Source organism: Ranitomeya imitator, chromosome 3 (genome assembly GCF_032444005.1).
Source record: "Ranitomeya imitator isolate aRanImi1 chromosome 3, aRanImi1.pri, whole genome shotgun sequence".
In the NCBI taxonomy this organism is placed as follows: domain Eukaryota; kingdom Metazoa; phylum Chordata; class Amphibia; order Anura; family Dendrobatidae; genus Ranitomeya; species Ranitomeya imitator.
The window spans coordinates 216,300,440-216,315,340 of NC_091284.1; the positions used below are offsets into that span (position 1 = coordinate 216,300,440).

Sequence of the window (14,901 nt, forward strand, 5' to 3'; positions counted from 1 at the left end):
CACCTGTTCTGGCTCCAGGAGTCATCCCCATGGCTTGGAGCCCTCAAGTCACTCGTCACTCTTCCCCGTCTGGTGAACTCTCTTGCGATGTGTCCGCTCTCTCTGCAGTTGTAACAAGTGATGAACCTCGGCTGACTAAACATTCTGGAGTCACGGCGGGGCTCGGGCCTTCCCTGCTTTTCGAAGAATTACTGATGGCCTCTGTTTTCTTCCTTATTTCAGCCAGCTCTACTTTCACACTCACAAGTTCTCTCCTCATTTCTTCCACCCATTGGGGTTCAGCAATGGCATTTACAGACACCCCCACGCTCTGGACCTTCCTCACCGGGACTGTCACCCCCTGCTCCTGTTCACGCATGCGTGCCTCACTCCCTATTTCAGAGAGTCATTTGGGGGTTTAACTGTATACGTTCTCGCAGGGCTTGTTTTGTCAGCACATCTTGCAAACCAGTCACTGGGAGGTCTTGTAACATTGTCTGTGGGTCCTACTCCCCTGCCGTCTTTTCTCATAATTGCAGTGTGTAACTCTTGCAATGCATTCATATATTGGGTTAGGGTCTCCCCCTCTCTCTGCATTCTACTAAAAAGATGTGTTTTCTGGTCCCCTACGTCTGTGGGGTCTCCGTAAGTCTCCTCCATGATCTGCAACACCTTGTTAAAGGTATCCCGGTTTCAGGTGGTCTGTAATATTACTGAATCCATGGATACTCCACCCAGTGCCATAATGGCCACCTCAGCCTCCAGTTCAGGGGTCATGGGGTGCATCATCATGATTCTAAGGCATTCAGCCCAGCTCCACAGCATAGTGTTGCTTCCTGTAAAATTGGGCAAATTACTCAGCATGGCCCTCAGGGAAAGGCTAGACCTGGGGCCACCCCCAACTGCTTGGTCTGCCTATTGGACTGCATCCTGCCGACTATGCCAAGTGTAGGATGGTAGCAGGTGCGTAGGATGCAGTGACAAACAGGAGGCAGAGCAAGGTGGCTGGAATATCCCTCGGTGGTGCCGCAGGATGCGCAATATGTCTCCGATCCGGTCCTGCAGAAGGGCGAAGCATTGTCTCCTTGCGAAGACGAATCCTCCGGGTCCTTCGGCATGTGATCTCCTGATCTGGGCACACGGTGGGGTAGAGATGATAGTTAGCGGCACAGTGGAAGAAGCAGAAAGTTCAGTAGAAGCACACAGTGCAGCTGACACAGCACGGGCTGGTCCTTAGCAGGCACCGCAAGGATGGGACTAAGCGGTGCCTCTGCAGTGGTGAGTGGAGCCAAGGTATGCACTCTATCCTGGTCACCACCCGGTGCGAATGTCTCTCTGGGCTGAGGGTAGAATGTGTCAGCAGTCTTGGTAGCCGGGGATATAGGCACAGCTAGCTGGCGTGGGTCCATTGAGAGGAAGTCAACCGTCTCACTGCTCACAAGTTCGTTCCCCGCCGAGTGTCCCATCTTCCCGCTCAGACTGCTATTTATGTCAGACCCACCCCATCAGTCAGGTGACCTGAACTGCTCTGGTCATGAATCTCTTCCCCCTGAAACAATGGTGACAGCCCCGACAGTTCCGGCTCAGACATGCAAGAGAGACTGTTAGCTTAGCCCTCCTCCCTACACTGATGAGGAATGCAGCACTGAATTAACAGACGTCTCCTTGTAATGTAAATCAGTCTGAACAAGTCCCTGTTCATCAACTGAAATTGCGATATCCAAAAAGTCAATATGCTTTTTACGCCATTTATGCGTGAGTTTGATGTTATCAGAATTGTGATTTAATGTACTCATAAAATAGTCCAAGTCAACTTCAGAACCTTGCCAAATACACTGTGTTCCAAATTATAATGCAAATGATATTTTTCTCGGATTTTCCTAAAGGGTCGGTGCAAATGACAGTCAGTCTAATAAAAGTCATCACCCGTTAGATTATACATCGAATTTTATTGAAGTAACTTCCCAATGATAACAGTATAATCTCCAAAAAAAATAAAAACTCAAAATGCACTGTTCCAAATTATTAGGCACAGTAGAATTTCTATACATTTGATATGTTTTAAAGAACTGAAAATGCTCATTTGTGGAATTTGCAGCATTAGGAGGTCACATTCACTGAACAAAACAGCTATTTAACTCCAAAACCTCCTAACAGGCCAAGTTACATGTTAACATAGGACCCCTTCTTTGATATCACCTTCACAATTCTTGTATCCATTGAACTTGTGAGTTTTTGGAGAGCTTCTGCTTGTATTTCTTTGCATGAAGTCAGAATAGCCTCCCAGAGCCGTTGTTTTGATGTGAACTGCCTCCCACCCTCATAGATCTTTTGCTTGATGATACTCCAAAGGTTCTCTGTACGGTTGAGGTCAGGTGAAGATGGTGGCCACACCATGAGTTTATCTCCTTTTATGCCCATAGCAGCAAATGACTCAGAGGTATTCTTTGCAGCATGAGATGGTGCATTGTCATGCATGAAGATGATTTTGCTCCTGAAGGCACGTTTCTGCTTTTTAGACCATGGAAGAAAGTTGTCAGTCAGAAACTCTAAATCCTTTGCAGAAGTCATTTTCACACCTTCAGGAACCTTAAAGCGTCCTACCAGCTGTTTCCCCCGTGATTCTGGCCCAAAATGTGACTCCTCCACCTCCTTGCTGACGTCGCAGCCTTGTTGGGACATGGTGGCAATCCACCAACCATCCACTACTCCATCCATCTGGACCATCCAGGGTTGCTTGACACTCATCAGTAAACAAGACTATTTGGAAATTAGTGTTCATGTATGTCTGGGCCCACTTTAACCATTTCTGCTTGTGAACACTGTTTAAGGGTGGCTGAATATTAGGTTTATGCACCACAGCAAGCTTTTGAAGGTACCTACACCTTGAGGTTCGAGGAACTCCATAGGCACCAGCAGCTTCAAATAACTGTTTGCTGCTTTGTAATGGTATTTTGTAAATAAGTAAAGTAAAATTTATAGTAAGGTGCCAGTGCACTGGAAAAGTTAAACTATATCCGTATAACCTGCATGCAGAGAGATTCTATGTGTAGAATGGAGAAGTATATACATGTAGTATAAGGCAGAAACAAGGGGATTTTAACCCAGAGATGCTGCTACTTCATTGATATGAAATCAATTGATCTGCTTCATCCTCTGCTTCATCCTGTGCGTGCCTGCCAGGGGCAGGTGCATTGAGTGTTGGCCATCATAGCTCAGATACCAGGTTCCTGACGGCGCCTGTGCAGGCAGTGCGGCCACCCTGTTGCTGAATCCCCGCCCCGCACTGTGCATAATGCATAACACAGTGCGGGGCGGGGATTCAGCAACAGGGTGGCCGCACTGCCCGCACAGGCGCAGTCAGGAACCCGGCATCTGAGCTATGACGGCCAATACTCAATGCGCCTGGCAGGCACGCACAGCGCAGGCGCCGGATTTCAGACGAAAACAGCGCTGAGGGAGCGGCGACCAGCGCCCCAGAAGAGATGACTGACAGCAGTTGGGCGCTTCAAAGAGGGGGCTTCAGACCTGCCTCCAGGTCTAAAGATAGGTATTTAGGGAAAATTATAAAACGCTTTATTGAGGGAATAACAGAAGCAAAAACTAAAAGAGGCATTTTGTTAGAATGCTGCGTTACTGCTGCACATGGTGGCTCTTTTAGTTTATAACGGCTGGAGGGGGTGACAGTGTCCCTTTAAATTTAGATGATAGAAAACCGGAGAAAAATATTTTAAGATAAGTAAGGTCACGTGCACACTTTCAGTATTTTTTTAGTCTTTTTATCTCAGTATTCGTAATCCCAAACCAGGAGTGGTTTTGGCTTCAAATACTGAGATAATCACAAATCTCCTGGGCCAGACGGCTTCAATAATGCTTACTACAAAGCCTTCAACATAATCCTTGCCCCCCATTTAACAGAGCTTTTTAACCACGCCGCCAAAATAGGATCATTCCCAAAAGAAATGCTGGAGGCGTCTATCATCCTAATCCCCAAACAATCTGGCGACCCCACTTCCCCCAAAAATTACAGACCGATCTCCCTGTTGAACACAGACGTTAAGATCTTCTCCAAAATTCTAGCCAACAGGCTCAGCGATCTCATACCTAATCTCGTAGCGAATGACCAAATGGGCTTCGTCAAAAATAGACAACCCGCCGATGCTACGAGAAGAATTTTGAATTCCATCAAACTTACAAACCTTACTAGATCACCAACGGTACTTATATCCCTAGATGCCGAAAAAGCCTTCGACCGCATCGACTGGCTATTCCTCAAACAGACCCTAATTAAATTTGGCTTCGACAATAACCTTGTCTCCACACTTATGACACTCTACAAGGGCCCTACGGCAAGAGTCATTTGCAACAACCACATCTCGGACGCCTTCCCCATCAGCAACGGCACGAGACAAGGCTGTCCCCTCTCCCCCCTACTCTTCAATTTGGCACTAGAACAGCTGGTGGAACATATCAGACAAAACCCCATTATAACCAGAATACCCGCAAACAAGCGCCAGCATAAAATCAGTCTGTTTGCGGATGATATTATCTTGACTCTCACAAACCCGGTATCCTCCACACTAGAAACCCTCAACGAAATGGAGACTTTCTCGGCCCTTTCTAAATTCAAGATCAATAACTCAAAGTCCAACATACTGCCCATACACGTTAGCCAAAAGGAAATCCAATGCCTAAACACATCTGTATCATTTAATTGGTGCAGAGAAGAAATCCCCTACTTGGGTGTCATCATTAACAAAGACCTGGAAAAAACAGTCACTTCAAATATGAAAAAATTAACTGACTCAATTTTAAAAGACTGCGTTTCCTTCAAAAACAGGGACCTGACCTGGTGGGGGAGAAATCTAGCAATCAAATTATTTACGCTTCCCAAAATCCTATACATCCTCAGATGTATTCCACTTCCCATCTCCACGTCCTACCTAACGGCGATCCAAGCTCATTTGAATAGCTCTGTTTGGAATAATAAAAAATCTAGAACAGACACTAGATCCCTATATAAGAAGAAAAATCATGGTGGAAAGAGCCTCCCTAACATTCAAGCTCACTACCAATCACTTCTTCTTAAACAGAGCGCTCACTGGTTTTCTAACCAAAAAACACCGGCTTGGTACGATTTGGAGTTGGAAATAAACAAGGGCAAGCCACTCAAATCTTTGATCTTTAAAGCCATAGCTAGCCCTTATCTAAACATCCCTAACCACCCGATATTCCAAGCAATTTCCCTTGCCTGGTCCAGACTATCCAGAGTAGAGGGTCGCAGCCAAAAAAGATCCATTCTCCTTAAACTACCTCTCGCATTTGTCTACTCACATCTTAACCTACCTCTGCCCCCCCTCTGGGCCGATCTAAAAATTCTAACCCTGGGGGACATAGCGGATGGACCTAATCTTTTGAATTTTAGTTCTCTAAAGTCCAAATTCAACGCTCCCTCATCCTCCTTCCTTGAATACATCGTACTGAGGGAAAACGTCAAGCTTTTTCTAGGCCTCAAACTTAGATTTTCGGAGCCATCTTTAAAAATCTTAACCAACCCGAATCACAGAATATTTTGGAGCCATAAGTTTATTTATGACTGCTTCAATAAGGACACGTCCTTTGTTAAAAATGCCTATATCCTAGCCTGGGAGAAGTCCCTAAACCTATCCACCTCTACAGATGACTGGGAAGAGGCATTTTCAACCACATACTCCTCCACAATCTCTATGTCTCTCCTAGAAACCCACTTTAAAACTTGTTCCAGATGGTACTACACCCCATCTAGGCTTTCACACATGAACCTGTCCATCTCCCCACTCTGCTGGAGAAACTGCGGACATAGGGGTGAGTTGCTACACATATTCTGGAACTTCCCCACGGTCAATACCTTCTGGTCAAGCATATCCTCGATAATAGCCAAACTTCCAGGCCCTACAGTCACCCTTTCTCCCCAACTAGCTCTCCTCTCATTGGACACTCACCTTTTAGATCGTTCCTTGTTAAAAATTATCTTACACCTATGCATGGTTGCCAAAAACTCCATAGCATACCACTGGAAAAATACAACCCTCCCTAACGAACCCACTATAATCAAATTAATGTCACAACACAGGGATCTTGAACTCAAATTCGCTTTATCCAATAATGAGTTTAGCAAGTTTTACCAGAAATGGTATAAGTGGGACCAGTGTTTTCCTCCTTGAACTTCTGCTTCTACCTCAACTCACTTTCATTGCCATAAGGTAACACAGGATGACACCTGCCTCGCAACTAATTCTTCCCTGACAGTATATCTGCCTTGTCTGGGGAACTTTCAATTTATACTGCCTCTGTACTACAATCGAAGTTAGAATTACTAATCCGTTCAAGGAACAGGACCCCTGCTTCTCATGAGCCAATGTATGCCTAGTTCGTCCAAGGGCTGCGACCCTTGCGTTATACAAGTTAAAATATACCTAACCCATTTTCTTTCCTGTTTACGTTACACATTATTCTTTATGCAACAAAAAGTTATTAGACAGTGTGTTTCAAGGGCTGCGCCCCTTGCTTTATTAAGGCTATTGTTGCCACTCCGCACTTCAATGTGTGATTTGTCTGTTTCATTTCCCTCACTTGTCCTGACCCTCCCTTAAATCCCCCCTCATCCACCCCCCTTCATTCCTCCCCGGTTCCTCATATTTGTTAAAACAATAAAGTCTTGGAAAACAAATACTGAGATAAAAAACTCACTAAGTACTCAAAGCCTGCTCATGGTTTAAGGGTATTTTCACATGTCACATTTGTGCAGCGAAAAACGCTACAATTTACTGTCCAACCAAAGTGAATGAGATTTCTGAAATTAATGCACACTTTGCTTCTTTTTCCATGCCGATTTGAAGCAGTTTCAAATCTTCAGCATGTCAGTATTTACAGAGTTTTCATCCATTCTAATGATTGGGAAAAATGCATACAAAACATGAAAAACTGCAAAAATGCACATTTTTATGCAGCGTTTTTCCTGCTAAGCTCGGGGTCCCTTTAGCGTATGGCATCCAATGATTCTCACATCTGAGCGCATGGAATGCACATAGATCTTTATTTTAAACACAATTATTCTTCTCTACAGCAAACGCTGCTGCAGGGAAGATATGAATGGGGCTTCAGCACCAGATGCTGGTACGTGTGCCACAGAAACGTAGGGGTACACGGACACGGATAATTCCAGTACCGATTTTTTCCGGTACCAGAATTATCTGGACGTGTGATACTGGCCTACCACAGCAGTATTAACTTACACAGGAAAGGCTGTGGATGCCCCCCCCCCAACCCCCCCGCTGTTCTGAAAATACTCACCCGGCTCGCTCCCTCGCCGGCGCTGCTTCCTGTTCTGGCCGCATCTTCTCCTGTATGCGGTCACGTGGGGCCGCTCATTTACAGTAATGAATATGCGGCCACGTGACCGCTGATACAGTAGAAGATGCGGCCAGAACAGGAAGCAGCGACAGCCAACGAGGGAGCCGGGTGAGTATTTTCAGAACAGCGGGGGGGGGCGCACAGGGGGTGGGAGGGCGGGGGGCACATAGATCTTTATTTTAAACACAATTATTCATATCTTCTCTACAGCAAACGCTGCTGCAGGGAAGATATGAATCGCGGCTTCAGCACCAGTGGGGGGGACAGCGCTTAATGAAGCGCTGTCTCCTGCACGGCACACTGATTGCACACGGACAACGTCCGTGTGCGGTACGTGTTTTACACGGACCCATTGACTTTAATGGGTCCGTGTAATACGTGCGCTCCCACGAACACTGACATGTCTCCGTGTTTGGCACACGGAGACACGGTCCGCAAAAAATCAATGACATCTGAACAGATTTTAATGTGTCAACGTGTGTCAGTGGCTCCGGTACGTGAGGAAACTGTCACCTCACGTACCGGAGACACTGACGTGTGAAACCGGCCGTACAAAAAGTCATCTGAGTACGCAAATATTGGTTCTAGATAGAGCCCTTGTGTGATTACATTTCCTTCTTCAGGCCCTTTTAGTATGATCTATGACTTCTTCAGGCCCTTTCAGTATGATCTATGTATGACCACTTACCAACACAGAACAGTCTATTGCTGTTAGTTCAGGCAGATGTAATGCAATCGGAACGTTATCCTTTTCGCTGCCTAAACATCTCCACTGTACAATAGTAAAGAAAAAAAAAAGGAAAACGTAGGGTCAACAAATAAGGAAAGGGTGAAGGTGTTAATTGATATAGTCCAAAAAATAGACACGCTCTTAATTTTCACCTGACATTTTTTTCCACTTTTCTTATGTGCCATAAAATCAGATCATAATGTAATCTTCTAGAACATATGTTGCTTAATTCACGATTGTTCCATATCTACTTCACTGCCCTAAACTTCAAGGCAATCTGAAATTAACCTCTTCACTTTCTTACACCCTTTTTATAACATATATCAACAGTATATATGCATACAGTTTACATAGTCTCAACTCAATGTAAGCTTTTACTATTGCTTGGTAAATATGCAATAGTCGAGTAGTGATAAATACGTAGATGTTCATGTTGGTTAACGCATTTTCTTTCTATATTTTGTCTGCTAGCATCAGTATGATAAACTTCTTGAAGAAAAGGATACAGAACTAGGTGGACTCAGAGCAAGAGAACAAGAAGTGGCTGCTACCAGAGTGTTACTGGTAAGAAAAGCTGCATTTACTTTTGTACCTTGATCAGTACAAGACCTCTTTCATTTGTCCATGTTGAACATACGTGCACATGGACAGAACACTTATTATAATCTATAGTCTGTTATTTAAAGATCTGTGTTTTTTCACAGATCCATGTCCGTTTTTATGTAGCATGTATTTAAAGCATGTATTTAACCCCTTCCTGACTGGGAGATTTTAGGGTTTTGCACTTTTGCTTTTTTTCGTCTTTTATTCCAAAAGCCATACCTTTTTTATTTCTATCTACATAGCTGTCTGAGGGCTTCTTTTTTTCAGGACAAGTTGTACCTTTGAATTACACCATCCATTTTATTATGTACTGGAAAGCAGGAAATAAATTCAAAGTGTGGCAAAATAGTGAAAAAAATAGCAATCCTGCATTCTTTTTTAACATTTTCAATGCTCATTTTACTATGAAAATGACCTGGCAGGTCAATACAATTACAGTGATACCAAACATACAGTTGAAACCAGAAGTTTACATACACTGTATAAAAGACACATGTTTTTCTCAATATCTGACAAGAAATCAGAATAAAACTTGTTTTAGGTCAATTAGGATTACCATAATTATTAATATTTGCCAAATGCCAGAATAATGACAGAGAAAATGTTTTGAGGCATTTAATTAGTGACACACCTGTGGATGTATTTTAGTGCACACCTCAAATACACTGCTTCTTTGTCTAGTATCATGGGAAAGTCTCAAGTAATAATCCAAGATATCAGGAAGAGAATTGTGGACTGTCACAAGTCTGGCTCGTCCTTGGATACAATTTCAAGATACCTAAGGCCGATTTCACACGTCAGTGGCTCCGGTACGTGAGGTGACAGTTTCCTCACGTACCGGAGCCACTGACACACGTAGACACATTGCAATCAATGCATCTGTGCAGATGTCATTGATTTTTTGCGGACCGTGTCTCCGTGTGCCAAACACGGAGACATGTCAGTGTTCGTGGGAGCGCACGGATTACACGGACCCATTAAAGTCAATGGGTCCATGTAAAACACGTACCGCACACGGACGTTGTCCGTGTGCAGTCCGTGTGCCGTGCAGGAGACAGCTCTAGAGATAAGCGCTGTCCCCCCCACGTGCTGAAGCCGCCATTCATATCTTTTCTGCAGTAGCGTTTGCTGTAGAGAAGATATGAATAATCCTTTTTTTTTTGTTTCTCGTGTTTAACATAAAGATCCATGTCCCCAGCCCCCTCCCACCCCCTGTGCGCCCGCCCGCTGTTATCAAAATACTCAGCCGGCTCCCTCGCTGGCGCTGCTTTCTGTCCTGGCTGCACCTTCTACTGTATGAGCGGTCACGTGGGGCCGCTCATTTACAGTAATGAATATGCGGCTCCACCCCTATGGGAGGTGGAGCCGCATATTCATGACTGTAATCGGCGGCCCCACGTTCCATGTTTAGTAAAATTGATAAAGCAGTTTTATTCTTCAGGTCAGTACGATTACGGCAATACCTCATTTATATCATGTTTTTTATGTTTTGGCGCTTTTAGGATACATTCACATTTGCGTTGTTGTGTGCTGCGTCGGCGATGCAACGCACAACGCACGCAAAAACGCATGCCAAACGCAGCAAAACGCTGCGTTTTGTGACGCATGCGTTCATTTTTATAGCGCAAAAAAATGCAACAAGCAGCGTCCTCTGCGCCCTGACTCTTGCGCCCAAAAAACGCATGCGTCACAAAACGCAACAAAACGCATGTCCATGCGCCCCCCATGTTAAATATAGGGGCGCATGCGTCGCCGCGGTTGCGCCCGACGCACCGCAAATGTGAACGTAGCCTTATACGATAAAAACTATTTTATATAAAAAAATAATTATTTTTGCATCGCTTTATTCTGAGGACTATAACTTTTTTATTTTTTTGTTGATGACACGTTTTTTGTGGGACAAGATGACGTTTTCAGCGGTACCATGGTTATTTATATCCGTCTTTTTAGTCGCGTGTTATTCCACTTTTTGTTTGGCAGTGTGAGAATAAAGCGTAGTTTTTTGCCTCGTTTTTTTGTTTTTTTTATGGTGTTCACTGAAGGGGTTAACTAGTGGGACAGTTTTATAGGTCGGGTCGTTACGGACACGGCGATACTAAATATGTGTACTTTTATTGTTTTTTTTTTTATTTAGGTAAAGAAATGTATTTATTGGAACAATATATATATATTTTTTACTTTTTTACTTTGTCCCCTATATAGGGTCAGATCACTGATCTGACACTTTGCTGTGCACTGTTTCAGATCAGCGATCACACAGGCACAGCAGGGAGGCTTCCCGACGCCTGCTGTGAGCAGGCGCTTGAAAGCCACCTCCCTGCAGGACCCAGAAGCCCCCCCGCAGCCATTTTGGATCCGGGCCTGCAGGGAGGAGGTAGGAGTCCCTCGGAGCAACGCGATCACATCGCGTTGCTCCGAGGGTCTCAGGGAAGCAGGCAGGGAGCCGCTTCCCTGTGCCGCCAGCACGCTGCGATCATTTTTGATTGCAGTGTGCCTGGGGTTAATGTGCCAGGAGCGGTTCGTGACCGCTCCTGGCACATAGTGCCGGATGTCAGCTGCGATAGTCTGCTGACACCCGGCCGATCAGCTGACCCCCCGTGAGTGCGGCTGATCGGTGATGACACACATCCCGTCAGTGGTCATACGGGCCCATACCACCTCGACAGGATAGTACGTCATATGTCAGAAAAGGGTTAAGCCATCAGCCAGGAATTTAAATGGGTCTTCCAAATGGACAGTAACCGGAAGCATACTGTCAAAATGGTAACAAAGTGGTTTAACCCTTTAATGACAGCCAATATGCCTTTTAACTGACCTGACATATAAGAGAATAGCCTCCCCATACAGGTAACAATCCAGCATCTGTCGGTTGTGCACTATAGCTGACAACTTTCTGCATCAGCCACGATAAGTGTTTGCACCGTCCAAATCTGTTTAACCCCTTAGATGCTGCTCTAAATAGTGACTACATCATTATATATGGTTAACAGAGTGTGGGGACTTCCTCTTTATCCCAATTAGTGACCTCAGATCATGATTGTGTGGTCCTGATGTTTGCAATTGCACTTCAAGACCAAATAGCGGCCTTAGAGTCTGACAGCTGTAGTAATCTGTTCAGAAGTTAGAGGCATTTAGGTGGTAAAAATGCACATTTTCATTTCTGTCATACCACTTTGCATTAATTCCTGTAAAGCACCTGAAGGGTTAATAAACTACCTGACAACAGTTTTTGATATGTCAGGGGTGCTGTTTTTAAAATGGTATCACGTTTGGGGGTTTCCCAATATATGAGACCCCTAAAGTCACTTCAAACATGGATAAGTCCCTAAAAAAAAAAATTTAGGACATTTCCTTGAAAAAATGAAAAATTGCTGCTACATTTTGAAACCTCCTAAAATGCTAAAAAAATAAAATAACATTTTACAAATGATGCTGATTTAAAGCCGACATGTGGGAAATGTTATTTATTAATGGTTTGCTGTGGTATGACCATCTGGATTAAAGGGATAATCATTCAAATTTTAAAAATTGCTAATTTTTTAACATTTTTCTCAAATTTTTGATATTTTTTATAAATAAACACAAAACATTTTGACCTAAATTTACCATTATCATAAAGTATAATGTGTCACGAAAAAACAGTCTCAAAATCACTGGGATTTGTTGAAGCGTTGCAGAGTTATTACCACATAAAGTGACACTGGTCAGATTTCAAAAATTTGGCTCCGTCACTAAGGGGTTAACCCCTTTCCTGTATGCCCACCAACGGGATAGTACGTCATAGCGATCGGCCGCGTTCACGGGGGAAGCGCGGCTGATCACGGCCAGGTGTCAGCTGACTATCGCAGCTGACATTCGGCACTATGTGCCAGGAGCGGTCACGGACCGCCCCGGCACATTAACCCCCGGCACACTGCGATCAAACTTGATCGCAGCATTCCGGGGGCTTAGGGAAGCATCGCGCAGGGAGGGGTATCCCTGTGGGCTTCCCTGAGACCCTCGGTACAAGGCGGTGTGTTCACATTGTATAGAGCGTCTCCTCCCTGCAGGCCCCAGATCCAAAATGGCCGTGGGGCTGCATCCGGGTCCACAGGGAGGTGGCTTACAAGCGCCTGCTCAGAGCAGGCGTCAGGAAGCCTCCCTGCTGTGCCTGTGTGATCACTGATCTGACACAGTGCACAGCAAAGTGTCAGATCAGTGATCTGTCACTTTACTGTGAAGTCCTCCCCTGGGGCAAAGTAAAAAAGTTAAAAAAAAATATTTACATGTATAAAAAAAAAAAAATCCTAAATAAAAAAAAAGAATATTTTTCCAATAAATACATTCCTTTATCTAAATAAAAAAAAAACACTTAAAGTACACATATTTACTATCGCCGCGTCCGTAACGACCCGACCTATAAAACTGTCCCACTAGTTAACCCCTTCAGTGGACACAGTAAAAAAAAATAAAAAATAACGAGGCCAAAAACAACCCTTTATTATCATACTGCCAAACCCAAAGTGGAATAGCACGCGATCAAAAAGACAGATATAAATAACCATGGTACCGCTGAAAATGTCATCTTGTCCTGCAAAAAATGAGCCACCATAAAGCGTCATCAGTGAAAAAACAAAAAAGTTATAGTCCTCAGAATAAAGCGATGCAAAAATAAGTTTTTTCTATAAAATAGTTTTTATCACATAAAAAAATAGTCTAAAAGAGGTATCGCTGTAATCGTACTGACCCGAAGAATAAAACTGCTTTACCCCTTTTACCAAACGTGGAACGGTATAAACGCCCCCCAAAAGAAATTTATGAATAGCTGGTTTTTGGTCATACTGCCTCACAAAAATCGGAATAAAAAGCGATCAAAAAATGTTACATGCTCGAAAATGTTACCAATAAAAACATCAACTCGTCCTGCAAACAAGCAAGACCTCAAATGACTCTGTGAACCAAAATATGGAAAAATTATAGCTCTCAAAATATGGAGACGCAAAAACTATTTTTTTTGCAATAAAAAGCATCTTTTAGTGTGTGACGGCTGCCAATCATAAAAATCCGCTAAAAAACCCTATAAAAGTAAATCAAACCCCCTTTCATCACCCCCTTAGTTAGGGAAAAATAAAAAATAAAAAATGTTTTTATTTCCATTTTCCCATTAGGGTTAGGGCTAGGCTTAGGGTTAGGGCTAGGCTTAGGGTTAGGGCTAGGATTAGGGTTGGAGCTAGGGTTAGGGCTAGGGTTAGGGTTGGGGTTAGGGTTAGGGTTGGGGTTAGGGCTGGGGTTGGGGCTAGGGTTAGGGTTGAGGCTTGGGTTAGGGTTGGGGCTAGGGTTAGGGTTTGGATTACATTTACAGTTGGGATTAGGGGTGTGTCAGGGTTAGGGGTGTGGTTAGGGTTATGGTTGGGATTAGGGTTAGGGGTGTGTGGTTAGGGTTGGGGTTAGGGGTGTGGTTGGGATTAGGGGTGTGTTTGGGTTAAGGTTTCAGTTAGAATTGGGGGTTTCCACTGTTTAGGCACATCAGGGCTCTCCAAACACGATCTCAATTCCAGCCAATTCTGCGTTGAAAAAGTAAAACAGTGCTCCTTCCCTTCTGAGCTCTCCCAAACAGGGGTTTACCCCAACATATGGGGTATCAGTGTTCTCAGGACAAATTGGAAAACAACTTCCGGGGTCCAATTTCTCATGTATTAGGTGTGGAGTTCCCGCCTCTGCACAGGGGGAATCTCGAACCATCTCCACTGCGGACTCCCATTCTTCTCCAGCCGCAGTGGAGTCTGCTCAGCGGAGACGTCGGTTCCAACGTCTAGCTCAGGCTAATACTGGACGACTGGTTACTACTGCCCTTCCAGGCTCTGTTCTTGTAGCCAGCAATGTTCAGCAGTGAGCAGGTCTTTCTGGGACTAAGTCCAGATTTTCCCTTTCTGAGCATGCCCACGGGATGACCTCCCATTGAAGGTCGGTGGTCACATGCTTAGATACTGCAGCTAATCCCATTGGTCCTCTAGGAAGGTCCTAAAGGTGTTCTTCTTCTGTGGCAGACTCCCATTGGTCCTTCTCGGAAGGTCTTGTACTTGCTGCAGCTATAAAAGGTTTGCATGGCCGCACGGCCATGCGCTAGTATACAATTGTTATCGTGTGTGTGTTGATGAGTGCAAGTTGTTCCTTAAAAAACCCATCCCTTGTGTATGACTGTTCGCGTAAGGTGTATG

The 14,901-nt window shown here is 44.4% G+C and overlaps 1 protein-coding gene across 1 annotated transcript in view; it reads left to right on the top strand.

Moving 5' to 3' along the window:
• The window catches only part of LOC138671579 (synaptonemal complex protein 1-like), a 122,109-nt gene that overhangs the window by 60,647 nt on the left and 46,561 nt on the right, over positions 1 to 14,901 (top strand). The window contains exon 3 of the mRNA XM_069759757.1: positions 8,573 to 8,665. Within this exon, the coding sequence (XP_069615858.1) occupies positions 8,573 to 8,665 (93 nt within the window). The remainder of the gene's footprint in view (positions 1 to 8,572; positions 8,666 to 14,901) is intronic.